The sequence below is a fragment of the Electrona antarctica genome (assembly GCF_951216825.1).
Source record: "Electrona antarctica genome assembly, chromosome: 15".
NCBI classification, from domain to species: domain Eukaryota; kingdom Metazoa; phylum Chordata; class Actinopteri; order Myctophiformes; family Myctophidae; genus Electrona; species Electrona antarctica.
The window spans coordinates 33,215,720-33,229,453 of record NC_136796.1 but is presented as its reverse complement, the minus strand read 5'-3'; the positions used below and the strand labels follow the sequence as shown (position 1 = coordinate 33,229,453).

Genomic DNA, 13,734 nt, shown 5'->3' with positions numbered 1-13,734 from the left:
GCACGGTAGAACCTCACTAAGAAATATTGTCATTGTTTTTGTTGTTAATGTTAGTACATCAAAGCATCTGCTTGCCATGAAGTAAAAAATGTGTCTTCGGACTGTAAATGTCATCAATCTCTCATACAGGGGTTATAATTGCTTTGTTTAGAGCGAGAGGGTAGTTAGCTGCCTCTATCTATGTGTATGCCATTACACTAGCAGTACCACCACCCAAATTGATTGACTAGTCTCCTCAAATGGCAATAATGAGTCCCCATGGCACCATTTCCCTGTGGCCTGAACCCTGTGTCCGAGCATGCTGTATACGTGTCAGAAAATCAGAATGGCGATTACATAAGGGCTTGTGAATCATATTGTAGGTTCAGACCATGGCCTTGTTTCGGGTGCATCGGGCATCCCCATACATTCAGCTTCTTGTGGAACTTCACTTTTGTGGAAACATATTTTTGAGGGGCGCTAGCCCCTCCTATGTTCAGCTTTGAGGGTTTGTGTAGACACAAACATTGTCCTAACACAAACATTGAAAACAACTTCTCATTCTTGAATAAGAATGAGACGTTTTTTTGTGATAGCCAACCTTCTTTGCAAATCAAGGAGAAAAGTTAGTGTCAGCTTATTGAACTTTAAATCCCGCCTGGCTTTGTGAAGCTGTATGCTACGCAGTGGTGGTGACTACTAATTAACTTGGGTCCGACACCTGATAGGAGAGTAGAATGCAAGTAAGCAGCTTTCTGTGGTGCACAAGTGTGATGTTTGCATGTGTTTTGCATGCAGATCATTTTGAGCTTTTAATTATATTCCAAATCCAGTGTGAAAGCTCCTGTCACTGCGTTGTTTAATTTTTCTAATAAATGGTCAGTGTAAGTGTGACTGAGGGGATTAGAGAGAGAGCGTGCGTGAGTGGGGGTGAGCAAGAGAGAAAGAGATGTTTACTTGCTTATTAAATAATGGCCATCATGCGATGAGGATGTCCACATATAGCTTCTGGTAAATGTCCCTATACTGCTGAATCCACATCTACCAGCAGGCCTCTGTGAGAAAACGTGGCTACTCTGTTGCCAGGAAACCGCTCTGGCCAGGGGGCCGGGCTGAAGTCAGATGTGACAGCGATGGGTAGAGGTGACTGAGAGGTTGGACTGTTAAATACTAGGGTGCTGAACATTGGGAAAGGATGTCTCTTTATGTAATAGCATGGTATCCAGCCTAGCGTTCAGCCTGGCACATGTTATTGTACCTCTGTCATTTGTGGAAAAAGAACATTGAATGTCAAATAGTCTAGTCCCTGATTATAATACCATCCTGTTTAGGATATTTCCATTGGAAAAAAATGTAGTCTATAATGGTCTATTTTGACATGCCTAAATAGGGAGGGACGATAGGGTTAATGAACACAAATCGCTCATCTAAAAATAAACAAGAAGAAGGTTATGAATAGTAAACTTTTATACATTGATCATCACTGTTAGACTCCTGTATTGAACTGTAACATCATCATAGACTCCTGTATTGAACTGTAACATCATCATATAACCTGATCACATTCAGCAGTTGATCATCACTGTTAGACTCCTGTATTGAACTGTAACATCATCATATAACCTGATCACATTCAGCAGTTGATCATCACTGTTAGACTCCTGTATTGAACTGTAACATCATCATATAACCTGATCACATTCAGCAGTTTCCACCAGGTTCAGCATTGTTGATTCATTTCACACAATAAACAAAATCAAGGACAGCATTCCCAGTAATCATTTTTTAATATATCACACAAATATAGACTGGCTGAAGCTCTTGTAAATAATGTTATTATTGGGGAGTGAGTGCTCTCCTAGACTCCTAGATTCACTACAGTTTACAGTTTACAGTTTAGGCATTTAGCAGACGCTCTTAATCCAGAGCGATTTACATTAAGCAAGAACAAAAAGCATGGGAACACATCACATATGTAAAACGCATTTATCGCGAAACATGCGTAAGCTAAGAACGTGACTAGAACATATCTATATAATGACACTATACATATAAACTATAACTAGAACATATCTATATAATGACACTATACATATAAACTATACATATATGCTATACTATGCTGTACATATATACTATGAAGTGCTATGACTACATACAATGCACTTATTGTGCTGTCTACATGACATGCTATAAGTCTGTTTCAAATGCTATATAAGTCTAAGAAGTGCTGTCTAAGGGGGTCTGTCTAAGGGGGCTGTCTACCCAGGCTAAAACTTGATTTACACTGTGCCGTACAGCGTTGTTGTCAACACACACACACACACACACACACACACACACACACACACACACACACACACACACACACACACACACACACACACACACACTTCACCCCTATGGACCTCAAGCCCTCACAACCAAAAGGATCACATCTACCTCTAGCTTTCTACTGAACTCTTAACATTTCCATCCCCTACCTGAAAGTACCTCCCCCTTTAGGGATATTAGATTCACACAGTCAGAAAGAAGAAGCCTCTAATGATAACACAGGGGAGAGCAGGCCTATTTGAACTAATTTCAAGCACACATACACATGCACGCACACACACCTCTGACCCTGATCTGTCATAGCAATTGTGACATAGCAGAGATTGCTGACTGCTCTGAAAACCTCACTGCTCGGGTCTTCTGAGTAGGTCAGTCAGGTTCATATGTATGCTCAAGCTGCTCTGTGCAGGATGTGACACTAGCCATCTGCTAAACAGTGGCTGATACCGCACAGTGTCACTGCAGTGCCATCTGCAGGCCACTCTCAGTCATCGGCCCCTCAGGCGGATAAAATGTTGATCATTCCTGAAATTACCCACAGGTCCTTTGCCCTACTTACTTCTCCCTTATAAGCTCTCAGAGAGTAGGTGAAAGTAACATGCTGCGAAATGTTCCCCCGAACTCTGCCCACACAAAAAGCTAGTCCTTTTGGGAAATGCCTTTGCTGGAGAAGTTGAGCAACAGTTTTCCTTGAATTTGCATTTCCAGATAAGAGCGTGAGCTTTCTCTTTGCAAGGACATGACAAACGGGCTACATGGGAGGGTGGAAGTAATAAATAACAAAAGGAGCAACATGTGTGAATTTCACATTTATTAACAAATCTTATTTACACAAGTCTTATCCCATTTGCAGACTCACAGACCTGCTGTAAAACCCTGTGACAACATCAAACCTTTGACCTGAGCCTTACAGAATGTCAGACCCAAGAAAAGCAAGGAACATGTCCTCATTTATGTGTCTTATCATGTTTTACAATGGACGATAACCACGCAAGACAAATAATAATAATAATAATATCTGGGACTTCTATAGCGCTTTTCTAATACCCAAAGACGCTTTACATGTGTGGGGGCCGGGGGGGGAACAAGAAAAAAGGACAACTTTATTAGAAGAAAGAAAATAAGAATAAAACCAGTAAAACATTACAAGTAACAAGTTAAAAACACATCAGCAAGGCTTCAGCCTCAAATGTTCTAGTATGGTGACATGAAGCAGTTCATCTGTGGGTAATCATCTCTGTACCCTCATATCCATCCCCAGACTGAGCAAACTCTTCCTGACTACCGGTAAGTCCCTCCTTCGCAAATGCTTCCTCTGTCCCTTTATACTCATCTCTGTCCAATCTCTCCTCTTCTTCTCCTCTTCTGCTCTCCGTCCTGGCCAGAATGTGAAGGACAGTCTCGTTGAAGTCGTCTGGCTGGTCGGCGAACACATAATGACCTGCTCCTCTGATCACCTGAGACACACACAGACACAGCGTGAGACATAATGATAGTGAGCCAGACAGACAGACAGACAGACAGACAGACAGACAGACAGACAGACAGACAGACAGACAGACATAAAGTCAGGGTCAACTGTTGGAGATATTGGTGCTAAAGTTTACATCATTGCTGTCCTATGTCTGCTGACACAGTGATAAACACTGCTTCTCCTTCAGTCAATGAGAACAATAAATCCTTTGCTGAAAAGAAAAGGAAGGGCTGACCTTGATTTCCACGTCCGGACGGGTTTTCTTGATGGAGTATCCCGAGTGGCTGTCAATGCTGGAGCGGGATCCATAGATGAAGGAGATAGGGATGTCAGCACGGACCTGTCCTATCCTCTCTAACATAGGCCTCTTAGCCCAGCCATACGGGATGGTCATGCTCGTAAATGCTGCTTCTCCGCTGCAAAAGGAATGTGACAATAAGAAAACTAAACGCATTTCTATCCACCTTACTTCTCAGTGAATTGTGCCTTCTTTCTTTCTATTACTGCCATCTCATTGCATGTTGATGGTGAAACAGGTGATGTAAACAAAGATTAAGCTCAAATGATAATGTCTGAGGGATCGATTAAGTTTCAGTCAAGGGAGATAAAGTATAACGCCACGTGTCAGGATTGGTCACCTGGGTGTCTGTGCATTCAAATGGTAGATGTAGTCGGACGCGGTGTTGTCGTCAAATACAGAGGAGTACTTCTGCTTGAAGTCAGACCTGATGGTCTGCACCAGCATGGGGCCTGTGAGGAGAGGAGAGATTGCATGAGTTAACAAGCAAACAAACCCAACAGGTTGTTTTGTATCTAGTAGGAAGCAAATTAAACATTACTCTCTCTATCTCTGTGGCCCCTTTTCCTCCGGTTGGTTCCCAATGGGAACCGGTTCAGTTCTTTTTGGTTCTCAGTCCATGAGCCAGAGCTCCAAAATTGGAATGTAAATTATGAATTGAGTGTGCAAAACCATACCTATATTAGATTGTTATCACCATGAAACTTCCCCAATTGAGTACTTACACGAAGACAATGATTTATTGTATTACAAATTTTACATGTTTAAATATGCAAATGAGGCATTCTGTAGAAAAATATGCAAAATAATCGAAAATATGAAAAAGCTACTACTGTGGAAGGGTTATCATGTATTCATTTACTTGTATTGATCCTATAAACAATGTAATATAGGTCTAGTTTTTCCCACCAATTTTGGAGCTCTGGCTCATGGACTAAGAACCAAAAAGGACTGAACCGGTGGAACCAACCGGTGGAAAAAGGGTCTGTGTGTCCGTGTGTCCGTGTGTTTGTTTGTTTGTGTGTGTGTGTGTGTGTGTGTGTGTGTGTGTGTGTGTTCTAACCAAGAGGCCCAGCGAGTCTGAGTCCAGCCATAGGATTAAAGGGAGTCATCACTGCCCCCATGGCTCTGATCCACATTGGGATGGTGTGTTGGTGGGGGTTGTCTGGTCGCGCTGGGAAACCCCACGGCTCCACCAGCAACAGGTGTTTCACCCTGCAGGAGCGCACACAACACACACACACACACACACACACACACACACACACACACACACACACACACACACACACACACACACACACACACACACAGTACACGGTCTTACTTTCAAATATATCCAGGATATTCTTGGGATTTGTAAAGCAATACAGACATTTTTGGTGTCGAGCCATTTCTGGAAGAGGATCTATTTGTTTATATAATTATGTGTATGTACGTGGTTATGATACCGAAATGTTGCTATTCCCATTCAATATTTTTGCTTGAATTTGATGACAGTGTGAGGGAGTTTTGTCTTTAATTAAATTCACACTCAAGGTCCTTGTGGACTGATACGTTTTTCAGGGTTTTTTGCTGCGCTTTTCTGCCGTTTTTCTGAAAAATGGCAGCAGTCTGCAGGGACCATTACACCTTGCACTTTATCTCACTTTTATTGTTGGGGGATATCAAAAACAAATTGTCTTAAGAATTATTACATTTCTACTTAACCTTAATCTAACCACAACCACAATCAAACCACCTAATCCTACTCCCACCCTGACCCTCAATGTGTTCAGAATTGTTTAACCTTAGAAATGACCCTTTTCCTCATGGGCACCACCAGGACCATTGTATTGTATTGTACCCATGAGGTCAATTTGATCTGGTTTTAACATCCTCGTGGGGACTTTTGTTCCCCACAAAGCTTGTAGAACATGGTGTACACACACACACACACACACACACACACGCACACATGCACACGCGCGCGCACACACACACGTCACAAACACACCTGTGTGGATATTTGATGGTGTAAGAAGTGGCGATGTAGCCTCCCAGGTTGTGTCCAAGCAGCACCATTTCCGTCAGCCCCACCCTGGACCTCCAGTCCTCCAGCGCAGCCACAAACTGGTCCTCGGCCACCTCCGGGTCCGTGTTGAACTGCGGACGGCTGCTCCGGCCAAAGCCCAGCAGGTCGAGGGCATAGACCGGCCCACAGGCGGAGAGACAGTCCAGGTTCTGGGTCCAGAGAGCCACTCCGCCCCCGAAGCCATGCATGACGACGAGAGGAGTCCTGCGAAGCTGCACCGGCTGGGACTGTGGGCCGGCAGAGGAGGCTGGCTGGGGCTGAGCGGTGAAAGCTAGGGTCCACAGATAGTTGCCGTTGGATATTGGCACGTGCTGCCTAGAGAATGGGCACTTCACACCTGCAGAGGAAGAGAAACATATATACTGTGGGCTCCTCGGAGGAAATGTACAGGACAGTGACACACAAGCTAAATGGAACATATAAGGTGAGTGTGTGCAGTGTGCACACATGTGTGTGACTCAGTGTTGAGTGTGCATGCGTACACGGCACGCACAAAACGTACACTTGAGCATCTTTTCCTCCGCATCTTCCAGCTGAGAGAGAGACGTGGGACACCACGATGGAAGCCAGCTTGATATCCAGCAGCTGTCAAGACACATGCACGCATGTTGCACACGCGCACCCACCACAGCCAAGGAGACATGTTCAAACAAGTCATACATACAGTGACAGTAATGCACTTTGAACCCTATGTAATATACCAGCCCTCTCTCTTATCAGTGAAACATAGTCTTTAGAGTGTACTAGTGTAGAGATAGGCCTATAGATTTTCGTTTCCTCATCACTACAGCCAAATGTTTAATAAATATAAATAATGGCTGATGATAGACAAATTAAGACACTAGATATAATATCAGCTGTTGGATGCTAGGAGTTACAGTCACACAACAAGTTACCTTCCTTTGAAACGTTGATTGGTTGATTGATTGATTGATTGATTGATTGAAATTTGTATTTCACTGTCACAGTAGGCCTATGTAGAATTTGTACATTTCAAACGAAAGCACAAGAATACAAAAACTGCTACTTTGAATTAGCACTAGGGTCCACCATTTTCAATTCATCAGAATATTTACATCCAGAGTCAGACGTACGACGGTGTAGCACCAAAAATAGCCGAGCTCGAGTTTTTTGATCGAAACTTGTCTTTCGGCAACAAAACTATCAATCCGTGTCCATTAAGGTTTTCATAACAATATTGGTGCTGTTGTAATATTCAACTCACCCCTGCTGCTCACTGATGATGGGCTGTACTTCCTCCGCCATCCTCCGCATGACTGACGATCACTCGTCCATTTGGAACAGCAGCGACTGGTGGTTTAGGATTGTGAAATCGAGTAGGAGTGGTGAGAGATTGAACAGTGTGCAGACAGACAGAGGGACCGCACCTCCCCTAAAGCGCGACAGAGAAACACAGGGACATGTCACTTTGACTTTATAATTGCGGACAGTCTGGACAGAGGTAGGTATGTGTATACCGTATGTAGCTCAGTAGCTGTAGCTGCAGCCTAACTTATTACATAGACTGTTCCAGTCAAAACGCATTGATCACACCGGCACTTTGTATCCTATACTAGAGTCCCATCGCTAGAAGTAGAACTTTTAAGCCCACCCACAACCACTATCTCTGACTCTAGCACACGTGTTGTTGACACTAAAGATACCCATCCCCTCGCTGTCGAGCTAATCGATGAAATTCTCCTTCAGTGGGATGGATTGACCTTATTCTTCTCAGACGCCTGATTGATGAAAAGGGGGGATTGAGTTGACATTACAGGTAGAGGTAGCCGACCCAGAGCCTACCTCCCAATGACTTACCGGTAATTGAAAATGAATAGGTCTAGACCTATGCGAATCTAACACAATGTTAGGTCTAGGCTAGACGCCTATACCTAACCTAGAATGGAAAATACGAAAAATACGAGGTGAAAAGCCAACCTTCCACCTTCCTTCAGATTCTGAACCTAGCTGCTTGTGTGAATTATAGCCTAAGCAGCAATGATGAAAATAGATGAAGGTTCATGCATGCTGTCTTGTGCAATGGTAGGCCAGGCCTATAGTAATTTTGGTATCACAGAAGAAAAATAAAATAAAAATCTAGACCTTTAGCCTATAAAATTGCACAGCTTCTTTGTAGCCTATATATAAGGGTGTACAGAGAATGAGAAACTTAAAGGACAACTTTAGTTTTTTTCAACCAAAGTTCATGTTTTAGGTTGTTATTAGAGAAAGTAAAAGATGAGTGTTCTTTTTTTTTAATTTGCTGCTTTCTTTCGTTTTAGGGATTTTAGCTGTTTTTGACATTCGAGCATGGGGCTAAATATGTATTTTTTTACAACATTTTATAGCGATTTATTTTTTCATTATTTACTATAGTCCTAATAAACCCCAGGAAATTTCATCTGGCCACAAAAGATCACGAGATCTACTGATGTGTGTCAAACTGACCTATTGAGCCTATGACACACATGTGGCTTCCCCCCAGTAGGCCTCCTTCACATTCAGTAGATCCTGTGATTGTTTTGTGGCCAGATATCATTTCCTGGGGTTTATTAGGACTATAGTAAATAATAAAAAAAGAAATCGCCAAAATATTTTGTAAAAAAATACATATTTAGCCCCATGCTCGAATGCCCCCGCCCCCCTGTCAAAAACAGCTAAATTCCCTAAAACGAAAGAAAGCAGCAAATGAAAAAACAACAACACTCATCTTTTACTTTCTCTAATAACAACCTAAAACATGAACCTTGGTTGAAAAAAACTAAAGTTGTCCTTTAATTCACATCCTCAGGGAATTGAACATAATCACGGGCCACCTGCTTAGACATTGAGTAATAGTCATAGAACCGCAAGGGGGTATGCCTGCTATAATTATAGATTAGAAGGCCCTAGTAGAACTATTGATTTACCAAAGCCATTCAAATTCTTTCCTTGAAAAGCTTTAGTAGGTCTATACACAATAAGAATGTTAATAATTTCACTGAGAGTGTACAAATTAATATACAAATTGAACCAAGTGGACACTTATGGGTCCCTTTGTGTTATCTATTCGAGACCAGAGCTTGCCTGATACATCTGTGTAATAGGCTTATAGTTTCATGAAACCTGAAATATTATTATTATTATTATTATTATTATTATTATTATTATTTATTAGCCTAGTTTAGTGTCAATTTCAATATCTGTAGGTTAGTAATTGTCATTAATGAACCTTTTGACTGGGAGGTCATTCAAAAACAAAAAAGGACATATGGTATATTGCGATTGGTGTGAGTCCAAACAAACAATCTGTTGTTGTCTTCTATATTTCTATATTCTATATTTTTCTATATTTCTTCTAATTTTTTGAATTCTTTATTTTTGAATTTCAAAAATGATGTAAGACATACAGACAAATAACACACAAGACAAAAATAAAACCAAAACAATCAAAAAAGAGTTTATGGGATGTATGGTACCAAATAACAAAAACATATTTTACAGGATTTGAGATACATTACAATTATCAATAGGGAGGATGAAACCCATATCCATAATAGATCTGCTGTGCTTATTAGATTTGAAGTTTTAAGGGCTCTGAGACTCAGCGTATTAATCTATTCATAAGATCTTAACTAAAGCAAAAATAATTCTGGTGGATAATTTGAACGGGTGTTGTGTTGTTTTCACACTCTACAGGTGGTGGACACTTAAAGGTGGACAGGTGATGAAAGCGAGGACAAAGTCCCCATCTATGCTGGTCCACAAGATGGCGTACTTGCATCCACTTGAAGAAGTGACTACTAAAACAGGTTTGAACGCACGCACGCACGCACGCACGCACGCACACACGCACGCACGCACGCACGCACGCACGCACGCACGCACGCACGCACGCACACAAACACACACTACTTTGCTATGTCTCAAACACATACCACACACTTTTAGTGGCTCTCAAACTGGCTGAGTGAGTGGTTCCAAATGGATTCAAACCACTCTTGACTCTTATCACACACACACACACACACACACACACACACACACACACACACACACACACTTGTTTCCTCTCTCTCATAGATGTATGTCATCCTCTTGTTCTCCTTCATCTCCGCGGCCATCTGCTCACTTATGCCTAATTTATGCTCCATCGTATGACGTGTCGCACGCCGAAAACAGGCGATCTACAAGCTCACATCGCGTTGCTACGAGATGCCTTGTCAGCTTGTAGATCGGCTATGTACGGTACGGTGCACGACTAAGTATAGAAATCAGCCACTCATACTGCTGAGTAGAGTGCTCTGAGTTTCATAAGCCGTGTGGTTTTCAACCAGTGGTCCGGGGCCCGTCACTGGTTCCAGGTGGTCCCCAGCTAAATGATGCAGAGTTGGTAACCAAATGGACACTTATAGATGTTTAACTCTTGAGAGTGTAAAATGAAACCAAATGGACCCGTACAGGGCCATTTGGTTCCATTTTACATTCTCAAGAGGACAATTGTGGACAAGATCTAATCTTAATGACAACAAAATATTAAAAGTTTTGTGTTAAATCTCATCAAATGGTGGTCCGTGGCTCAAATGCTGAATAAATAATGGACCTTGATACAAAAAGGGTTGAAAACTACTGGCATATACTGTAGAGTGGTAGCAGCAGTATAAAGGCAGGGTGGTGACTGTCTGGAGACCACTAACTGGCCTGGGCTTTTAGGGAGGGGATGGTGAAGAAACATACAGGCTGGAGCCAACCTGCTGAGCCCTGCTATTCTGTGTGCGTCTCTCAGACCTTCATTAGTGGCCACGCAGGTCTGTAGGTTGGCAGTTATGTTGTGCGTGAGTGTGAGAGAGAGAGAGAGACGGCACGACGGAGATGGAGTGAGACAGATTGAGACGGAGAGGCAGAGAGAGACAGACCGATCGAATCGGAAAAGAGGCAGACTGAGACAGAGAGACAGATTGAGACGGAGAGACAGAGAGGGACAGACTGCGAGAGACAGACAGACAGAGACCGACAGACAGAGAGTCACAGAGAGAAAGGGAGAGACAGGAAGAGAGAGAGAGTCGAGACAAAGACGAAAAGAGTAGAATATGGAGAACATAGCCTATAAACAGAAAAGAAAGAGTAATTTAGTAAATGATGTGTGTCACTGCGTTTATATGTACCTGTATATGTGTACAAGAATGCCAATTTTGGATAATTCATGAACAATTTTTCTGCAGTCTGTGTGTGTGTGTGTGTGTGTGTGTGTGTGTGTGTGTGTGTGTGTGTGTGTGTGTGTGTGTGTGTGTGTGTGTGTGTGTGTGTGTGTGTGTGTGTGTGTGTGTGTGTGTGTGTGTGTGTGTGTGTGTGTGTGTGTGTGAGAGAGTGCATGATCGCCCCGGAAAAATCACCCAGTATGATGTGCATATGTCGTAGAACGTCGCACTTATCGTTCAAGAAGAAAACCGATGCCAGATCGGTCGTCTCTCACTCCCAAGCACGCTGTTGTATGTTTCTGGAGGTTTTTGCACATTGCAGCGTTGCAGCGTGGGTAATAAGAATGACCAGGCTCTTACTGGAAGAGAGAGAGCCAGAGAGAGAGAGAGACCGAAGGGATGGAGTGGGGGCGGGGGCTGTCTGGTTGCTAGGCTACGAGGCTGGCGCCAACAGCGGATATGATTTATAATGACCAGTCTCACCGTCTCGCTTTCTCCGTTACTTCTTCCTCTCCTCCCTCTCACTTTTCCACCGCCTTGCTCCTTCCTCTGCCTCTCTCAACCCACCCCCTCGCCCGCCCCCATTAGGTGCATCTGTCACTCAGTGGACAGAGTGAGAGAGTGTAATGCCTACAAGCTCACAATGCGTCATGTTGTGAGCTTGTAGATCTGTTATTTTTGGCCTGTGACACTGGCACTAAGGATAAATCTCGCTTTTATCACAGTGTATGGTGGTTCACCTATACTGTGTCTTTCTGTGTGTGTGTGTGTGTGTGTGTGTGTGTGTGTGTGTGTGTGTGTGCGTGTGCGTGTGCGTGTGCGTGCCTGTTCATCGGCACATGGACGATATCAATTTACAGAGACCTGATCCACATTGGGATGCAAAACAACCCTAAAAACTCTAAACCGACAGTGAAAGCATAGGTAACAGAAGGCCGAGTGCAAGGGAAGGAGACGAGGAGACAAAGGAGATAAATACATTAAAAAAAAGACGTGGGAGAGAAAGGGTTAACGGCGAGGCTGTAGTGTAGGAACACTGTCAGGGCTTTCACTCCTCACTACTTTATTCTTTATTTTTTCCTCCTGTTTTTCAGATGCAGCACTGGGTGTACAACGGCTGAAGCCTCTTTTGACAAGTAAATGGTAAATGGTGCATTACTATAGCAGCACCTTTCTCCAAAATGCTTTACAATGTACATTAGAATCCAGGGACGTGCAGAGAGTGTTAGAGAGGCAGGGGCTGAAATCCCGTAAGAGGGCACTTTTGGACCAAAATAGCGAAAATAGCAGATCTACAAGCTCTCAACGCGTCGCAGCTTGTAGATCTGCTATTTTTGCTATTTTCAGCTATTTTCGGGGCGCAACCCAGCACGCTAGTGGAGATGCGGTTGTACGACCTGGATTTCTAAACAAATTTGTTCAAAGCAAAATGCTGTGTTCAAGTTCTCCTGAATGCTGCCTTCCGGTATGGCATGGAAAGGAGAGGCATTTGCATTTCTTTCACCACAGTAAATGCTGCATCCGTGGTCTGGAGAGGGCAGTTGTTATACAGACAGGTAAAAGGGCAGGGGCTGAAGCCCCCTTTGATGTCTATGTGTGCACGTCCCTGTTAGAATCACACGCTCAGACATTGGCACGCCGCCAGTGGAAGAAACCTAGCCCCATCTTACCCTTACCTTACCTTACCTTACCTTACCTTACCTTACCTTACCTTACCTTACCTTACCTTACCCTGGAGCTCAGCCACATAGTGTTAACCCATTAAGACCTGAGGTCGATTCTAATCAAAAACTCTACATACTAGTTTTCTGAAAATCGTATGTTGCTATAATATAAAAATCACGCCTGTGTGAAGTGAGGGGCGCTCTTATCATCTTACAACATTGAGGAGGGAATTCGATATAGCTTGCTATGATTGCTATGATTAGGTGATCAAATGATTAGGTGTCAAAACAAACACTAAATTCTCTTTATTGTTGGGATTTAATGTTTGTGTTAGGGACTAAACAAACATTTAGTCAAATCAAATCATTTCTCTTCATTGTCAATGGCATTTTTAAAACAAACATTGACCTAAAAACAAACATTAAACCTGTATATACTGTACAACATCGAATTTTCTGAAATGTAAACTTTAACATGTCAAGGACCCCCAAAATGCATGTATTTGGACGCAGACGCATCTCAAAATGTTTACGTCCAGAGACCCCCAGAAGCAAAGATTTTAGTTAAAAAGAGAAAAGAGAGAAAAAAAGAAAACATATACATATATATATATATATATATATCTTCACGAATTTGAAAAAACATCAGATCTACAAGATTATAGAACGGCACAAAGTGACACGCTATGGGCTTGTATATCTGCTATTATTAAAATGCCAAAGCAATCTAAATT

General features: G+C 42.7%; 1 protein-coding gene across 2 annotated transcripts; it reads right to left on the bottom strand.

Annotated features, from left to right (window-relative positions):
- Window positions 1-2,979: 2,979 nt before the first annotated feature.
- Window positions 2,980-7,495, bottom strand: abhd5b (abhydrolase domain containing 5, lysophosphatidic acid acyltransferase b). 2 transcript variants are annotated; one of them, XM_079523127.1, is made up of 7 exons: window positions 7,385-7,495; window positions 6,662-6,744; window positions 6,082-6,496; window positions 5,149-5,300; window positions 4,426-4,537; window positions 4,023-4,203; window positions 2,981-3,770 (listed from the first exon to the last, which is right to left on the bottom strand). In XM_079523127.1, exons 1-7 carry the CDS (start codon window positions 7,432-7,434, stop codon window positions 3,531-3,533), a joined length of 1,233 nt encoding a protein of 410 aa, XP_079379253.1. In that variant the 5' UTR covers window positions 7,435-7,495; the 3' UTR covers window positions 2,981-3,530. The 2 variants fall into 2 exon arrangements, with proteins under 2 accessions (XP_079379252.1, XP_079379253.1); XM_079523126.1 differs by lacking the exon at window positions 7,385-7,495 and having other exon boundaries at window positions 2,980-3,770; window positions 6,662-7,207.
- Window positions 7,496-13,734: the final 6,239 nt, after the last annotated feature.

Bases quoted from the DNA above. Each gene is read 5' to 3' on its own strand.
- abhd5b (XM_079523126.1), bottom strand. From the start codon at position 6,821: ATGTATGACTTGTTTGAACATGTCTCCTTGGCTGTGGTGGGTGCGCGT. The intron at 4,538-5,148 runs GTTAGAACACAC...CTCTCCTCACAG, and splicing joins CAGACTCGCTGGGCCTCTTG to GCCCCATGCTGGTGCAGACC. The intron at 4,204-4,425 runs GTGACCAATCCT...TTCCTTTTGCAG, and splicing joins TTGAATGCACAGACACCCAG to CGGAGAAGCAGCATTTACGA.